The sequence below is a fragment of the Ailuropoda melanoleuca genome, chromosome 3, assembly GCF_002007445.2.
Source record: "Ailuropoda melanoleuca isolate Jingjing chromosome 3, ASM200744v2, whole genome shotgun sequence".
Taxonomy (NCBI): domain Eukaryota; kingdom Metazoa; phylum Chordata; class Mammalia; order Carnivora; family Ursidae; genus Ailuropoda; species Ailuropoda melanoleuca.
Genome location: NC_048220.1, coordinates 18,077,325 through 18,093,431, shown reverse-complemented (window position 1 = coordinate 18,093,431; position 16,107 = coordinate 18,077,325). Strand labels below are relative to the sequence as shown.

Sequence of the window (16,107 nt, the reverse complement as noted above, 5' to 3'; positions counted from 1 at the left end):
TTCCTTTAAACTAAGAATTTAATCTTGACATCACTTTCATTTAGATCTTGATGAATGTTCCCAATCCCCGAAACCATGCAACTTCATCTGCAAGAACACTGAGGGGACTTACCAGTGCTCCTGTCCTCGGGGCTACGTCCTGCAAGAGGATGGAAAGACGTGCAAAGGTGAGGGGGGCATCTCCGGTATTCCTGACCCTCGTGTCTCCCTCCTTGCGCATCCAAATTCAGCGAGTCAGCGACCCCTCCACCTGCACTGCCCTCATTAAAGCACATATTCCTAGTGACCACTTGACCATTTACAGAAAATTCTACCGGAGGACACATGGTAGGAGGCAGGGAGAATTAAGGCCCAAATGACAGCTGTTTGCTTCTTATATAGCAGACCACACAAACTGATAATTAAATGAAATTAAATAAAACAAAAAATGTTGGTGAGGGAAGAGATCAAAACAACTGAAATAAGATTGCTTTTGCTGCTTAGCTAGGATTTTATTTCCTCCCAACTATCTTTATTACACATTTACTGCAGAAGATTGAAAATGAATGAGTGAATTTTTTTTTTTTGCACAGGTAGTATTAAAAGTGATTCTCAAGCTAAATTAGACAATTACTATAGCTCCAGTGCTATCTCATATATTCAGCTTTATTGTCAACCTCACCGTATGAAATGACTGGATTGAGGAAATTCCTGTCTAACTAAATGTTTGACATACAGGTTATTCTTAAGAAGATGCAGTTTTATTTCCAAGGAATACCCAATAATAATAATAATTATTATTACAGCAAGCAGTACCGTTCTCTTGGATCTATATAGCGAACCGTTGTGAGTCAGTTTAATTTTGCATGTTGTTATGAGTGCAAATGTTATGAGTGTATATGTTTATTAAGCTTTAAATGTTATGAGTGTATATGTTTATTAAGCTTTAAAATCATGAATTAGTGGTTATGTACATCTTATAGTACCGTTCTCTTGGATCTATATAGCGAACCGTTGTGAGTCAGTTTAATTTTGCATGCTGTTATGAGTGCAAATGTTATGAGTGTATATGTTTATTAAGCTTTAAATGTTATGAGTGTATATGTTTATTAAGCTTTAAAATCATGAATTAGTGTTATGTACATCTTATAGTACCGTTCTCTTGGATCTATATAGCGAACCGTTGTGAGTCAGTTTAATTTTGCATGCTGTTATGAGTGCAAATGTTATGAGTGTATATGTTTATTAAGCTTTAAATGTTATGAGTGTATATGTTTATTAAGCTTTAAAATCATGAATTAGTGTTATGTACATCTTATAGTACCGTTCTCTTGGATCTATATAGCGAACCGTTGTGAGTCAGTTTAATTTTGCATGCTGTTATGAGTGCAAATGTTATGAGTGTATATGTTTATTAAGCTTTAAATGTTATGTGTATATGTTTATTAAGCTTTAAAATCATGAATTAGTGTTATGTACATCTTATAGTACCGTTCTCTTGGATCTATATAGCGAACCGTTGTGAGTCAGTTTAATTTTGCATGCTGTTATGAGTGCAAATGTTATGAGTGTATATGTTTATTAAGCTTTAAATGTTATGAGTGTATATGTTTATTAAGCTTTAAAATCATGAATTAGTGTTATGTACATCTTATAGTGCTTGCACATTTATTTAAATATATTCTCCCATATTAAGTTTTAAGCTAACTGAATTCACATTTCGAGTTTTCTATTAGGATAGTCCAAATATAAGTTCCATTTATGACCAGAACTACAGATGCTGTAATTTTGCTTCCTCTGGTCTTCATGATGCTGTGTTCCTTTGGATCCTCAGAGCCTGGCTCAGTGCTTGTTGTCAGACCTTCACCAGTTTCCAGCTTCTGTTTTATTTTTACTTAACTGCCCCCCACCCTTAAGAGGAATAAGTGACCAGCCATGTACTACACTGTGCACTAAATGCAAGAATTAGAACCTTGGGATACTCACCTTGAGAATAATTCATGGAAACCACCGTGACTCACCCATTCGGTTTCTATTTTAAGAGAACTCTGTGTCACGTATCAGCGTAGCCACCCAATACCGCAGTACCGATGCTGCCAAAGCGGGAGAAGAAACTGCTCGCCATAGGCGTGTGGGAGTCTGAGCAGCTTCCGGCAGAGCCCTAGACAAAGTGCTCCCGCGTAGAACACGCCCGCATCCTGTGGCTTCCTGGGCGGGGACGCAGAGCCAGGCAACTGCACCCATTTTCACTGGCTTCTCTTTCACCTCAGACCTTGATGAATGTCAGACCAAACAGCACAACTGCCAGTTCCTGTGTGCCAACACGCTGGGAGGCTTTACCTGTAAATGCCCACCTGGTTTCACGCAGCACCACACGGCCTGCATCGGTGAGACCCACCTGCACATGGGAGGGCTTGCAAACTGTGGGTAGATGCATAAAAAGTGTACTCGAAATGGCAGAATATTGAATGGCTCCATACCGACATTTGGAACCAGTATGGCATAATGACTGGTCTGGAGCTGTTGATAATAATGTAGGTGTTTTTTCTCTAAGAAAAATCCAGAGGAACAACTGTATAAGGTCCAAGCACATGCACAGTAGGCATACTCCAAACAGGACCGTTACGTTGCATTGGAAATATAATCATATATGTTCAGACTAAATATGAATAAAGGCTCATTGTGATTTTTAGAATGTGCTAATGGACATGGTAGGTTATGTCATGTTAGAAGACAAAGGTTAAGAGACTTTGAGTCTGCTTCATAAAAAACCATGTACTCAGTTGACCCCAGATAGTCTCTAATGTCACTTCTCTTGAAATATTATTTTTCTTGCCACTTTTGCCTCTAACCTGACAGTGAATCGTGGCATACATTTGCCTCAAGTTTTCACATATTGAACTTAGGCTTTCATGCCTCACTTTTCACTTCATGTAGTGAAATCTGAGTCATGTGATGACTCGGAAGCTTGACATTCCTCCTTCCTGCTTTGCTAGACAACAATGAATGTGGGTCTCAGCCTTCACTCTGTGGAGCAAAGGGAATCTGTCAGAACACGCCTGGAAGTTTCAGCTGCGAATGCCAAAGAGGGTTCTCTCTCGATGCCACTGGACTAAACTGTGAAGGTGAGTTTATTTGCTAAAAAGTCCTTAATTGAATATAGCAAACTATTTTAACTTCCAAGCCACTAAATGGGAAATGAGATCATCTCAAAAGGAAAAAAGGATTTAACAAAATAGAACTCGGCAATTGGTTTTCGCTCATAGATTTTCATATACCATTTGGGGGGCAGAGGAAAACTTCAGTGGGATAGAACAAAAATCCTATATGAACTGGCTTTTAAAGTAACTGGAGTCTTTACCTAATTACTGATCTAAAAAAAAAAAATAGCAAAAGGAATTCTGTAATTCTGTAGCTCATATGGCATACAATAGTGTACAAATCAGAAAAAAAATGGGTTTTTGTTTCATGATAACTAAATATGTGAAAGTGTAAGAAAAGAAACAATTATCAAAGAGAATTGTAAAATATATGAAAAGCACGGGAAAGCGATGGCTATTTCCATCTTATTTGTTCTGAAACTCCCTTATTCACTCTCTTCTCTATGATGGGCATTTTCTATCAAGCCAATACAATAGGTATTTCCTATAAAGTCCAAGGAAATATTTAACTGGGAATAAAATAAGAATCTGTCTGTACTCAACAAAATATTCTTCTGTTCTCCAGTGTTTCCACTGCAAGGGCTAATGTAGAAGAATTGGTATCTTGTACAAAGTCCCCACGCCAGAGATTATAAGACTATTATGTGCGTCCCCTCTCTGTTTATAAACTATTGCAATTTAAGTCTTCATTGTGTTTAGTCCCCCTTTATTATTCTTAGAAATTTGTGATTCTGACTTCTAGAAATATATTGTTTTTAATATACTCTTTATAAGAAGTATAAGACATTTATAAATCTAATTTGTAGCCAAGAAAAATTCAGTTTTAAAGGTTTCCATTTTAACATTTTATATTTCAAGTCACTGAAACTTTTAAAGTCTGAACACACAGCTGCTTGCCACGTGTGAGTTCAGCCTGAGACCATCCACGTAAGATACCATGTATTAATTAGCCATATAAATTTGTTATACACACATCAAACATGCCAATTTTATTTTACTCTTTATGGGTAGATTTCAAAGCCTCAGTTGTCATTCCAAAAGAGTATGCATGTATGGACAAAGAAATTCCATATGTTGTAATAATTCCACATCATATCTAAAAATAACATATTTAAGTACTTAAATTTTGCGTCTAATTAATCTCGAATGGTAATAAAAATTTTTGCATGCAAAACAGTTATACTTTTTAAGGTATCTCTGTAGTGCTTGCATCCTCCCAAACAGGATTTTATTTTTTTAAGATTTATTTATTTATTTTTGAGACAGCATGAGTGGGAGGGACAAAGGGAGAGGGAGAGAGAATTTCAAGCCACCTCTGCCCTGAGCACGGAACCCCATGCGGGGCTCGATCTCATGACCCTGGGATCACAACCTGAGCCAAAACCAAGAGTCAGACACTTAACTAGCATGCCACTCACGTGCCCCCCTCAAACATGAGGATTAAATGTACGAATCACTTTTTAATCTATTGGAATATATAATGCAAATATATTTATATCACCTACCAAATAAATCACACCATATCCACTTAATCCATCCAAAATGTATAATATTTGTGGTTGCTGTTGGTAATTTGCTGAAGTTGTTATTTCATGAATTGACAGGGGATGGACTGGTGGACAGTATAAGGGTGCCTGGGTGGCTCAGTCGGTTAAGCGTTGGCTCTCGGTTTCGGCTTAGGTTGCAATCCCAGGGTCGTAAGATTGAACCCCAAGTTGGGCTTCATACTCAGCAGGACATCTGCTTGAGATTCTTTCTCCCTCTCCCTCTGACCCTCCCCCGCCTCTCAAATAAATCTTAAAAAAAAATATATAGAATAAGGTGGATTCTTATCTCAGAACCATTCTTTGTATCACCGCTAAGAACCTCGTGACTTGGAAAAACTCCCAGCCTCTGTGTGTGTCTTGTTTATTAGTTCCCCTGATAGTAGCTAACCCAGGTTGCGTTTGGAGTACATTTAAGAACAATAGAGGAAAGGGTGCATAAATATCCTGCCGGGATTGTTTTTGCAGATGTGGATGAATGTGATGGAAACCACAGGTGCCAACATGGCTGCCAGAACATCCTGGGAGGCTACAGGTGTGGCTGCCCTCAGGGGTATATTCAGCATTACCAGTGGAATCAGTGTGTCGGTGAGTTCTCACTTGTTACATAGCATCTGCTTTTCTTACCTCTTAAAGTATCTTTGTGTAAAATGAACAAAGGTTGGTGTTTCAGTGTAGCCTTTGAGTCCTAGGACTTTAACACCAGTCCTGTGGACGGATGCATGGGGATCTGTGACACTAGTGTCTCTACTTGTGTATGTTTGAAAATATCCAGAATAAAAATGTTGTTTTAAGTACCTAAAAGGTAACTCAACTCGAGCTTCATAATTATAATTTTCTACTAGATGTAATTTTAACTTTCTGAAGATGGTGTCAAGATTCATCATCTTCACCTGCCAAGGTCAGGGGATTTTCATGATGACTTTCATAACTTTAGATTTGGGGTTGAAGAATTGCCCATCCATCTCCCTCATATAAATCTAAATGAATTCAGATCAGCTTAATAAGGACCGTCATCTGTGCTTTACAGTTGCACAGATTTAGTGAAGAAGGTTAAGTATTTGAAGGTAGAAAAAAGTACCTAGTCACAGCTAATTCTGTTGAATTTGTCTCCAGACAAAAGTGTTTGTAAAATAAATATCCTGGCGTTGATAATAGTCCTGGCATTGATAATAGTCAATGGAGACTCTCCTTTTAAGGAGAGACTGATCAAAGAGAACATTATTCTGTACTTGAATAGCCAGCTGATTTACTTAGCAGAGGCCTGATTGCTTGGCTCCATCTGAATGCACTTCGTGGAGCTGCCGTCCGACACACTTGGACATCAGATGCTCGCACGGCTGAGCCCGAAGGGGAGCAGTGGTCCCGCTGGGAGCCAGCGGGGGCTTGCCTGCGCCTCTACAGGGATTTCAGTTACCCTCTATTTCACCATGGGCATCCACTCGATAAATTAATCTGATTTTATCCTTTGTGGTCTTCTCAAAAGAAATTTCTAACGACAGTTTAGTGAATTGAGAAGAGAAAATCAAGACGAATTTCAAAGAAGGGAAGCCAACTTGGGGAAAGTCACAGAGATGCTCTGGTCTTGTGCAAGGCCAGAGACAGATGCTTTGTCAGCCCACAAATAGACACTCGGGCAGGGAAATGCAAAAACCACTCGTGATCAAGGAGTTACGGACAGAGTGTCCAAGGATTATCAAAATGATGAGTCAGGCAGTCAATCAAAATGATTTCATAAGTTTACTTCTTTTTCTCTTCACACACACATAAAAATGCTGAGTCATCATGTCCTGATTGATTTATAAACAGAGGTAAAGTATAGGCACGCTCTTCAGAATATAGAGAACAGTGCATTTGTAGTCAGCTGTTAAAACAGTTTAAAATGATTATATTGCTTTGCTTACTAAAAGTGGAGGGTCTCATAAATAACATGGACTTCTTGGTTAATTCTGTGGATCTTAAGGCAAAAGGGTGATCTTCTAATATTTCATAGGTGTCAGCTTTTTAAATAGGATTCTCATCTTTAAACTGATCCTAAGTATAAAAAAGAGTGCATATGGAGTATTATCTGTTTCCAAGTTTTTAAGTTTTCTGAAGCTTCTGCCTATAAACATGGAGTGCAAAAATAGCTGTACCAGTTTTCACTAAGTTGGTCTGACTTCAAAATCAAGGCTGTATGGTACATCCTAATTCCCCTTTGGGGGAATTCTCTGAGTGGGCACGTCAGCAAGGCAGTCACCCCACAGCAGCTCGCACAGTTTAACAGCCGGGATTTATTTTGAAAGGTTCTAGAGTCGTCCATGCAGGGCTGAGGAATCTAGCTGGTCCCTACTTTAATTGCTGACTTCCTTGCTCTGAATCCACATAATTCCAGTTGGAATTTTAACCCAACTATATGGCAGGGATAGAATTAAACAAACCATCAGGAAATAATAAAAGCAACGAGTTTTCAAAAGAACAAGAAATATGATAAAATGCAAATTGAAAGACCACAAATTTTTATCTGTTACTGCCTATGTGAATATCATTAGTCATTTCCTATGATTGAGGGAGGAAATGCAGAATGAACTATTTCAGATTTATCTGGATTCTCTTAGTAATGGACAAAAGTGTTCAGAATCAACGCATCAGATAATTTAAATAATATTACGTTGTTAATACTACTGCCAACTTAAGGGAAATGACAGTTCTGTCAGTTAATACTGAAAATAGGTTTTAATTCAAATGAATACTTGAAAGTATTTCCAGTCACTTGCCAGGGAACATTTATAACATTCTGGTACGTAGACTGTACAGTTTCTTAGATGTTTACAAACATTATAATTATTCATAATTGAAAAGTGTTAACCTTTGGATATGAAGAAAAATTATGTATTAGTGAAGTTTTGGGTTTTTAGTGTTCACTAACTTCCGTTTGCTTCTGTGGTCACTTCAAAATAATTTGAACACAGCTTAGTGAAGCATGAGTCAGCTCAAAGTATGTATCAAGCATGAACATATTTTCAAAGTGAGATGACCTAAATCCATAAAAATATAGCACAATGTACATTTGTGACATACAACTATGAGGTATATCATGGTACTTTCAAAAACATTACTTATTTTTAAATGTTCTTGTCAGTAGTATGTAAGTGCCATTTACTCAATTAATTGGTTTTGCCTGATAATTTTTCTACCTAACACAATGTCTAATACTATATTCATAGCAGGATCTATAATTTTGTTAAATTATAACCTAATTCACATTCTCTGTTATGAGAGAAATCCTGGATATAAATGTCAGAGTTAACGGTTAGAGCAGATAAGCCTTTGTGGCAGTATGCCAAGTCTTTTTTGGATTTAGAAATAAAACAGCAGTTATGTCTATGGCATAGGCAGCCTAGTGATTAAGAATTCATTTAAATACTTTCTCCCCATGAAGTGAAGGCTGAGAACTTGCACAAATTAATCATTGTAGGTTTTATACCCAGAATTCTCTATTTGTTGGCCTAATTCAATTCTGAAACTGTAGTCATGGCACAGAAGTTGCCTCAGCATACCCGCCCTCTCAGTAACCTGGGAGCCAGACTCAACGACGTCACATTTGTCACATTTCCCGTGTGAGAGGCCTCGGCAGCCGCGCAGCTCAGAGGCTCAGTCTGCATCCTCCACCATCACGCTGCACGGCTGCAGACGGGCGCTTCCCTCCAGCTGCTGCGTCGTCTACGTACACACAGGCCATTTCCCCACGGGGGCTGAAACATAAACCTGTCACATGCTAGGTAAACAGGCGCACTGGGCTCCAGGGGAGTCACAAGAATCAGAAAGAATTCCACGGAGCATATGTGACTTGTGCCCAGGGTGAAATGTGGATTACAATAAAGCCCAAAGGAGTCAAGCCACATGCTAATATATCAAGCAGACAGTTAAGAGCAAAATTGTTATCTCCAAAGTTAAAAGCACAGTCGGGCTCTGGTTTTGTAAAAAATAAGAGCAAGTGAAAGTATAACCTATCATTATCATGCAGGCAGGAATTTACAGCGGCAGGTTAGTTATTCAACGAGTAAAACCTGTGTCAGCTGATGGCTGGGTGCAAACCTCTCTCGGAAGACACACTCTGCACCTTATGGGTTCTCGAGTAGCTAAAAGCATCCTGGACCTTTGGGTCAAGGGAGCCCATTAGATAATGCTTCTTTCAGTTATTTTAATTCAGAATATTTAAATGTTTCTACATATTTTCTCCCCATATAGAATGAATTTGAGAATTGCTGGGAGAATATATGTGTACACAGATACGGGTTTTTTTTTTTTAATTGAGACGGAATTCACATACGATAAAATTCATCTTTTCAAAATGCATGCAATTCAGTGATGATTAGTATATTGTCACATGAGTTTGCAGCCATCACCGCCACATTTTCACTGCCCCAGAAAGAAACTCCATACCCACAAGAAGTCATTCTCCATTTCTCCCTCCTTGAAGCCCCTGGAAACTAGTAATCTACTTTCTAGCTCCACGGATCTGAGATTCAGGCTTTTGAAATAACCTTTGGTGCAAAGAATAAAAGAGTTATTCAGTAGAGAGACTACAAATGTCTGTCCCCAAGGGCCACCATCATACTGAGCAACAGCACAAACAGAAAATATAAAAGGGTAGGGCACGGCTTTTTTAAAGCCATGATTTAGGCGGATTTGCTGGGGTTTGGTATTTTGGTGTTTCGGTTTTTGTTTTCTACTTTTATGTGCTTTTGCCAATCAGCCATCAGAATAAACATTTTCTAAATATAGTTCTAGAGATATTCCCCATAAAACTGTCACCACCGTGAGACTCGGCCTCTGCATACATGGCCCCCCTCCCCCCATGTAAGAGTTTCTTCCTCTGTCCCCCAGATGAAAATGAATGCTCCAAGCCCAGCGCCTGCGGCTCTGCCTCCTGCTACAACACACTGGGCGGTTACAAGTGCGTCTGCCCCTCGGGATTCTCCTTCGACCAGTTCTCCAGTGCCTGCCACGACGTCAACGAGTGCTCGTCCTCCAAGAACCCGTGCAGTTACGGCTGCTCCAACACGGAAGGGGGCTACCTGTGCGGCTGCCCCCCCGGGTACTACAGAGTGGGACAGGGGTAAGGCCGCCCCCGCCTCGCACACAGGGAAGCAGGCGTGGTCCTGGCGCTGCAGGGAAGTGAACGGTGGTCGGAGCCCAGGAGGCAAAAGCACTGCTCAGAGGACTTAGGGTCTGGGAAGAAGTGCCACCAGGAAGGTACCTGGGTTAGATCAGTGCAGCAGGATCGCCTCCTTGCCTCCTTCCCCTTATACAGGTAGCACTCCCTTGCCCCTCGGAACAGCCTGAACTGATTCAGTCAGATCCCTCAAGGCCAGAGACAAGTAAATGCTTAAAAGTGGTGCTCCCATGTTGTCAATGACACCTGGGTTATAAGGTACAAGTAGAAATGGCTGCGCCCCAGATTTCTCTATGAATTTAGGCAAGTGCTTGCCCAGTGTTCCCTAAGGAAGGAGTCTGTCCCTCCCTTTGGTCACCTGGCTTTATACTGCACAGAGAGGAGGTGCCTGGTTCCTGTGGCACCGTCTCCACGAGGCTGGGTTCTTTCCAGCGAATGGCCCTCTCCCAAGTGAGCCGTCGCAAGTCCTCTTGGCTGCCTGCATCCTTGCATGCAGGCAGCTGGCTCTCACAGCACCAAAGATGGGAGCGGACGAGTCGGTCAGGGTCACCTTCCCCGGAAGGAGCAGTGAGTGAGTCAGGCATCAAGGGGTGGGGACTGCTCTGTCTACCACTGGTACCTAATAACCAAAGTCTTGGTCCAGACAGATATCCTTTAGAGCCAACTCAGTGACTCTGACTGCCCACAACGGGAGCTCAGAAGTCTCAAGTGTTCAAGCAGAGAGCTTTCTCAAGAGCAGCAAGCACAGGCCTCCACCTTATAAAGCAACAGAAACTCCCTTAACGTTCTCTTTGGAATTTCATAATTTTTTTTTTTACCTTCCTGATTTAACTACACCTGAGTGCTCCAGTCTAATTAGCATTGAAAATTGGAGAAGCCTGGAGCTCACTGTCAGAAGAATTTTGAGGTTCAGAATGAGGAAGAACCTCATGCATTAAGTGTTGGAGGAAAGAGTCACCAAGAGTATTAGGCTTTCATGTTCGTGAGCTTGCAGTTTGCTTTGGTGGTTTCTTGTCTCTGAAAAGTCTCTGCTCTACCATTGGAAAACTGTGGTCACGGTTAATGGTGAAGTCTAACCATGCCTTGCTTCTTGTTGCACATAGCCACTGTGTCTCAGGAATGGGATTTAACAAAGGGCAGTACCTGTCCCTGGATGCAGAGGTCGACGAGGAAAATGCTCTGTCCCCGGAAGCATGCTATGAGTGTAAAATCAACGGCTACTCTAAGAAAGACAGCAGACGGAAGAGAAGTGTTGGGGAACCCGAACCCACTGCTGTGAGTACAGCTCGCTCTGTCCCGTCACAGGATTTACATAGGCTTCAGCCACAGCAAACTTAAAGCTTTCTTGTGATGTTATAACTAAATTCACAGACACCATATGGCAGAGACACGTTACAATGAATGGCATTATTAGCTCAGAACACAAGGACTGGGGGAAAAACACTTTAAGATTCATGGTTTCAGATCCTATGTTTTTGTTTTTGATTTGTGCCAGAGAAAGAAACGGTGGCCATCTAGGAAATAGCAGTTTTGAAATGATTCAAAAAAACAAGTTATTTCAAATTTGTCCAGTTGTGTTTTAAACAACTGTAGCACTAGGCTGATTTAAATTTTCACTAGACAAGCCAACTAGCTCTCATATTCTGTGATGGTTGTAACATAAGTGTTCCTTCCATAAAAAAATTATCTCCAAGTGTGTTTGTAAGGAACTGGAGATCTGAACAGCCTGCTGGTGGTTCTTTGCTGTTGATGGCATTTAACTGAGTAGTTAAAAGGGAGGACCATGACTATGTGGTTCTGAATGTTCCCTGACCGTCCCTGCTCATTACCCGTGTCACATGGGGCATGTACACTTAACCTGTCTCTACCTCAATTTCTTCACCTGTAAAATGGGGATAAAAATACTTACCTTGGGGTGCGCCTGGGTGGCTCACTTGGTTAAGTGTCTGACTTTTCATTGAAGCTCAGGCCTTGATCTCAGGGTTGTGAGTTTAAACCCAGTTGGGCTTCCAGCTGGGCCTACTTTAAAAAAACAAACAAACGAAAAAAGATACTTTGAAGGCTGACAAGAAAATCGAGTTGACACTGTGAAGTGCCTGGAACATTGGCTGACATTAGTAAATGTCCCCAAGTAATACCTGGTATCCAAAGATGGTGGTGGTTTTCCCAAAGATCAGGGTGGTACCTCCCTCTTGAGTTAACATTATTGCAGAATTCCCCCACCAAAAAAACCCTAGGCAACAACTAACTGGCTGTGTGGGTTGGGTGACTTGCTTCATTTTCTGGGCCTCTGAAACTTTTCTGATCTGTAAGGCTAGATTTCTCTAGCCAAAATGTCTATGGTTCTACTTTATAATAATAAGCAGGCCAGTATTAGATTTACCTTAAGTTGACTGACGTACTAACTGCTGTTTAACCATGGCGATTTAGATATCCATCAAGTACCCCTGACAACAAATCCAGAAATTTTGCTTATGAAACCTTCCCACTGTGATACTGGGGACAGGGTTCTGTCTGATCACTGATGGGCACTTTTTTTTAAAGATTTTATTTATGTATGTATGTATCTATCCATGAATGAGAGAGAGTGCACATACAAGTGGGTGGAGGGACAGAGAGCTAGGGAGAGACAGAATTTCAAGTGGACTCCAGTGGAGCATGGAGCCCAGTGCAGGGCTCGATCTCATGACTCCAAGATCACGGCCCGAGCCGAAATCAAGAGTCAGACACTTAACCAACTGAGCCACCCAGACACCCCCTGACGGGTACTTATGTGCTGGCAGAACCAAGTTCCTACTTAAAGGCATCCACTCAAAGCTTTAGATTTTTGCCTAACAAATAGCATTCTAGGGGCACCTGGGTGGTGGTTAAGCGGCTGACTCTTGATTCTGGCTGGGGTCATCATCTCAGGGTCCTGGGATGGAGCCCGTGGAGTCTGCCTCAGGATACTCTCTCCCTCTCCCTTCGCCCCTCTCCCTGCTCACTCCTGCTCCCCCTCTCTAAAATAAATAAATCTTAAAAAAACAAAAAATAGCATTCTAAAACCTCCCACCCCTCTGACCAAATGAGATTTGGTTTATCTGGGTCCTGCCCCACTGGTTTTTTACCACCTAATTCAAACCCAAGCCCAGGACTCTGCGGGTCGCTCTGTCTGCACTAATGGCTCCCAGTAAACACACTGCATGCATGGTTGTGGGAGCCTTACAAATGAAGCCAGGCCTTCAGAGTGTAGATTGCCCTGGGGATCATCCCTGCTGTTGGCTAAGAGCTGCATTTCTACAGCTTACTTGAGAGACTATGGACTCTAAGAAACAAACTGAGGGCTTCAGAGGGGAGGGGGGTGGGGGAATGGGATAGGCTGGTAATGGGTAGTGAGGAGGGCACGTATTGCATGGTGCACTGGGTGTTGTACATAAGTAAGGAATCATGGAACTTTACATTGGAATCCGGGGATGTACTGTATGGTGACTAACATAATATAATAAAAAATCATTAAAATAAAAAGAAATTACAATCATTTCTTAAATAATTTTCTTATTAATAAGCTTGCTATTCCATAAACTCATCAAAAATAGTTTGAAATGTGAATGCTGTCTGTAGGCTCAGCCCTGTCACTCGACCTGGATCAGGTGAATGAGAGGCTGTAAAGATCTCCAGGCCACGCTCTGTGGCACTGACCTCTGCCCCCGGCTGACCGCGGCGTACAGGGGCGGAGAGCACAGAGAGTCGCCCCTGTGGCTGCAGCCCCAGCAGCAAGCCCCTCCCCGTCCTCTGCGTGTGCCCTACAATCTCTTCCCACATCCTTTTCTGCTCTTTCTCCAGGTTGAGCACATCAGCCTGGAGAGCGTTGACATGGACAGCCCCATGAGAATGAAGTTCAACCTCTCCGGCCTTGGCTCGAAGGAGCACATCCTAGAACTCATGCCCGCCATCGAGCCCCTAAACAACCACATCCGCTATGTCATCTCCCAAGGGAACGACGAGGGCATCTTCCGCATCCACCAAAGAAATGGGCTCAGCTACTTGCACACGGCCAAGAGGAAGCTCGTGCCCGGCACGTACACACTGGAAATCACTAGCATCCCTCTCTACAAGAAGAAGGAGCTTAAGAAACTGGAAGACCACAACGAGGATGACTACCTCCTAGGGGAGCTGGGAGAGGCGCTCAGAATGAGGCTGGAGATTCAGCTCTATTAACCCTTACAGCCTCGGTTCCAGGCTCCAGGCTGGGCACAGCCGGCCTGCAGGGGCCTCGAGAATCCACGACCAATTGCAAAGAGGGAAAAAAAGACAACTTTTGTATCTTTCCTCCCTGTGTCAGACTGCAGAAGGTTGACCGTCACAGGGAGGGATAATTGAGACTCTGGTATGGCCAAAGATTTGAGTACAAAGGCAACCGTGGTTACTGTATTTTTTATATAACTTCACTTTAAAATATATTAAAAGAAAACTAAAACTAAATGTTCAAGAGATCAGCATATGGCACTAAATGCACAAAAATAATGTGAGCTTTTTTTTTCCTGTTAGCAGTCTGTAACACTTCGGGTATTTTGCTATAGTTGCTAATTAAAAAAAATATAGATGTTTATTTATTTTTAATGCAGTAATATATGGAGAAATGAACAAACTATGTAAACAAAAAGGGAAACTCACTTGTTTTTCTTTAGATTTATAAATTTGAGCTATTTCTTTTAGAGGTGCTTTTTAAAAATCCAATAGAGTCAAGAGAGGTTTCCTTTGGTTTTCTGCCAGTGGTCCAGCTGGTACCCATCTGATGATTTTAAAGAAAGCCTCCCAGAGCTGTAAGGGCAGTGTAATCAGTAACGTAAAGGACGGCACGGTCATTAGATCCTTCAGAAAGGAGATCGAAGCCAGAGCAGCTCGCGGTGACGACGACCGTCCCCATCACCAGACACACCAGGCAACCAAGATGAAGCACAACCACTGTAGCAAAATACCTTGACTGCTCGTGAGAACAGTAGCGTTGCAGGCCAAACCGTACTGTATTTCCTTCGTATAACCTCACGGAAGCACACGTGCTCCCCACAACACCTCATCCCTGCCCAGGGTGGGCCGCGCCCCCGGAGGCCACCGGGGCGCGGCCGGTCCTCTGCAAAGGAACGCCTGGCGTTCTGTAGTGTTTGGTGCTGTCTTAGATTCATGGTGCATTTATTATGTTCAAGCTGTTTCAGGATTGCCATATGTGCAAACAAATCATGCAGTACAGCCGAGGAATATATGTTGTGTTTTTTTTTTAAATCCTTTTTTTTTTTTAGAATTTTCATTAATACTGTAGTTATACACCATATGCCTCGTTTTATCATAGCCTATTGTGTATGAGAGATGTTTGTACAATGAATTGATGTTTAGTTTGCTTTAGTCATTTAAAAAGATTCCGTACCAGGACGTGCTAATAGAAGGACGTCCGCGCGTACTTCTCAACCCAAGAACCTGTCCCTGGACCAGTGACCAAACCTCATATGTGAAATGGCCAAAGCACGTGCAGGCTCCGGGTTGTTCCTCTCACACCTGTGCTGACCAAAGATTCATAACCAGTTATATCCAGTTTGGGGGTTTTGTTTTGTTTTTCTTAATACCTAAAAAAAGAAACAGTGTAAATTTGTAATCAGGCGTTTGTGAGGAAAAACTTATGGCTTTTGGTTTTGTTTGTTTTTGTAGGTCTATGTATCAAATATGACACTTTTCTTGCAATAAAGCTTATTTTGGGGTAGTCGGCTGGCTGAGTGTTTTGTGAGACGACAACCTCCACTGCGCTGGTGGGAGGCACTGGGGGCTTTGCCCACGGAGACCTGTATGAAAGTGCCAGAAGAGGGGCGCCTGGGTGGCACAGCGGTTAAGCGTCTGCCTTTGGCTCAGGGCGTGATCCCAGCGTTCTGGGATTGAGCCCCACATCAGGCTCTTCTGCTATGAGCCTGCTTCTTCCTCTCCCACTCCCCCTGCTTGTGTTCTCTCTCGCTGGCTGTCTCTCTCTCTGTCAAATAAATAAAATCTTTAAAAAAAAAAAAAAGTGCCAGAAGAGAGCCAGGCACAATTACCAGAAAATGAGAGAATGCTGTCCAGTCTGTGACACAGGAGTGTTCAAGTGACAACGACCATGTATAGTCCTCTTCAAGCAGGAGGACAAAATCGAGGCAGTAGGTCGTTCCCTTCCCCACAGATTCTATGTTTCCTCAGAGCTCCCCATCTTTCTAGAGACCAGAGAGTCTCTTCATGTCATCCCCATGGGCTGTGAGCCCCACTGCAT

General features: G+C 42.1%; 1 protein-coding gene across 3 annotated transcripts in view; it reads left to right on the top strand.

The window, feature by feature from the left end:
• Positions 1-15,567, top strand: part of FBN2 (fibrillin 2) — a 260,894-nt gene extending 245,327 nt beyond the window's left edge. For all 3 annotated transcript variants that reach the window (XM_034655954.1, XM_034655955.1, XM_034655956.1), the window contains 7 exons: positions 45-167; positions 2,250-2,366; positions 2,976-3,104; positions 5,153-5,272; positions 9,554-9,785; positions 10,946-11,117; positions 13,665-15,567. In XM_034655954.1, the coding sequence (XP_034511845.1) occupies positions 45-167; positions 2,250-2,366; positions 2,976-3,104; positions 5,153-5,272; positions 9,554-9,785; positions 10,946-11,117; positions 13,665-14,039 (1,268 nt within the window). In that variant the 3' untranslated portion in view covers positions 14,040-15,567. The remainder of the gene's footprint in view (positions 1-44; positions 168-2,249; positions 2,367-2,975; positions 3,105-5,152; positions 5,273-9,553; positions 9,786-10,945; positions 11,118-13,664) is intronic.
• The last annotated feature ends 540 nt before the right edge of the window (positions 15,568-16,107 follow it).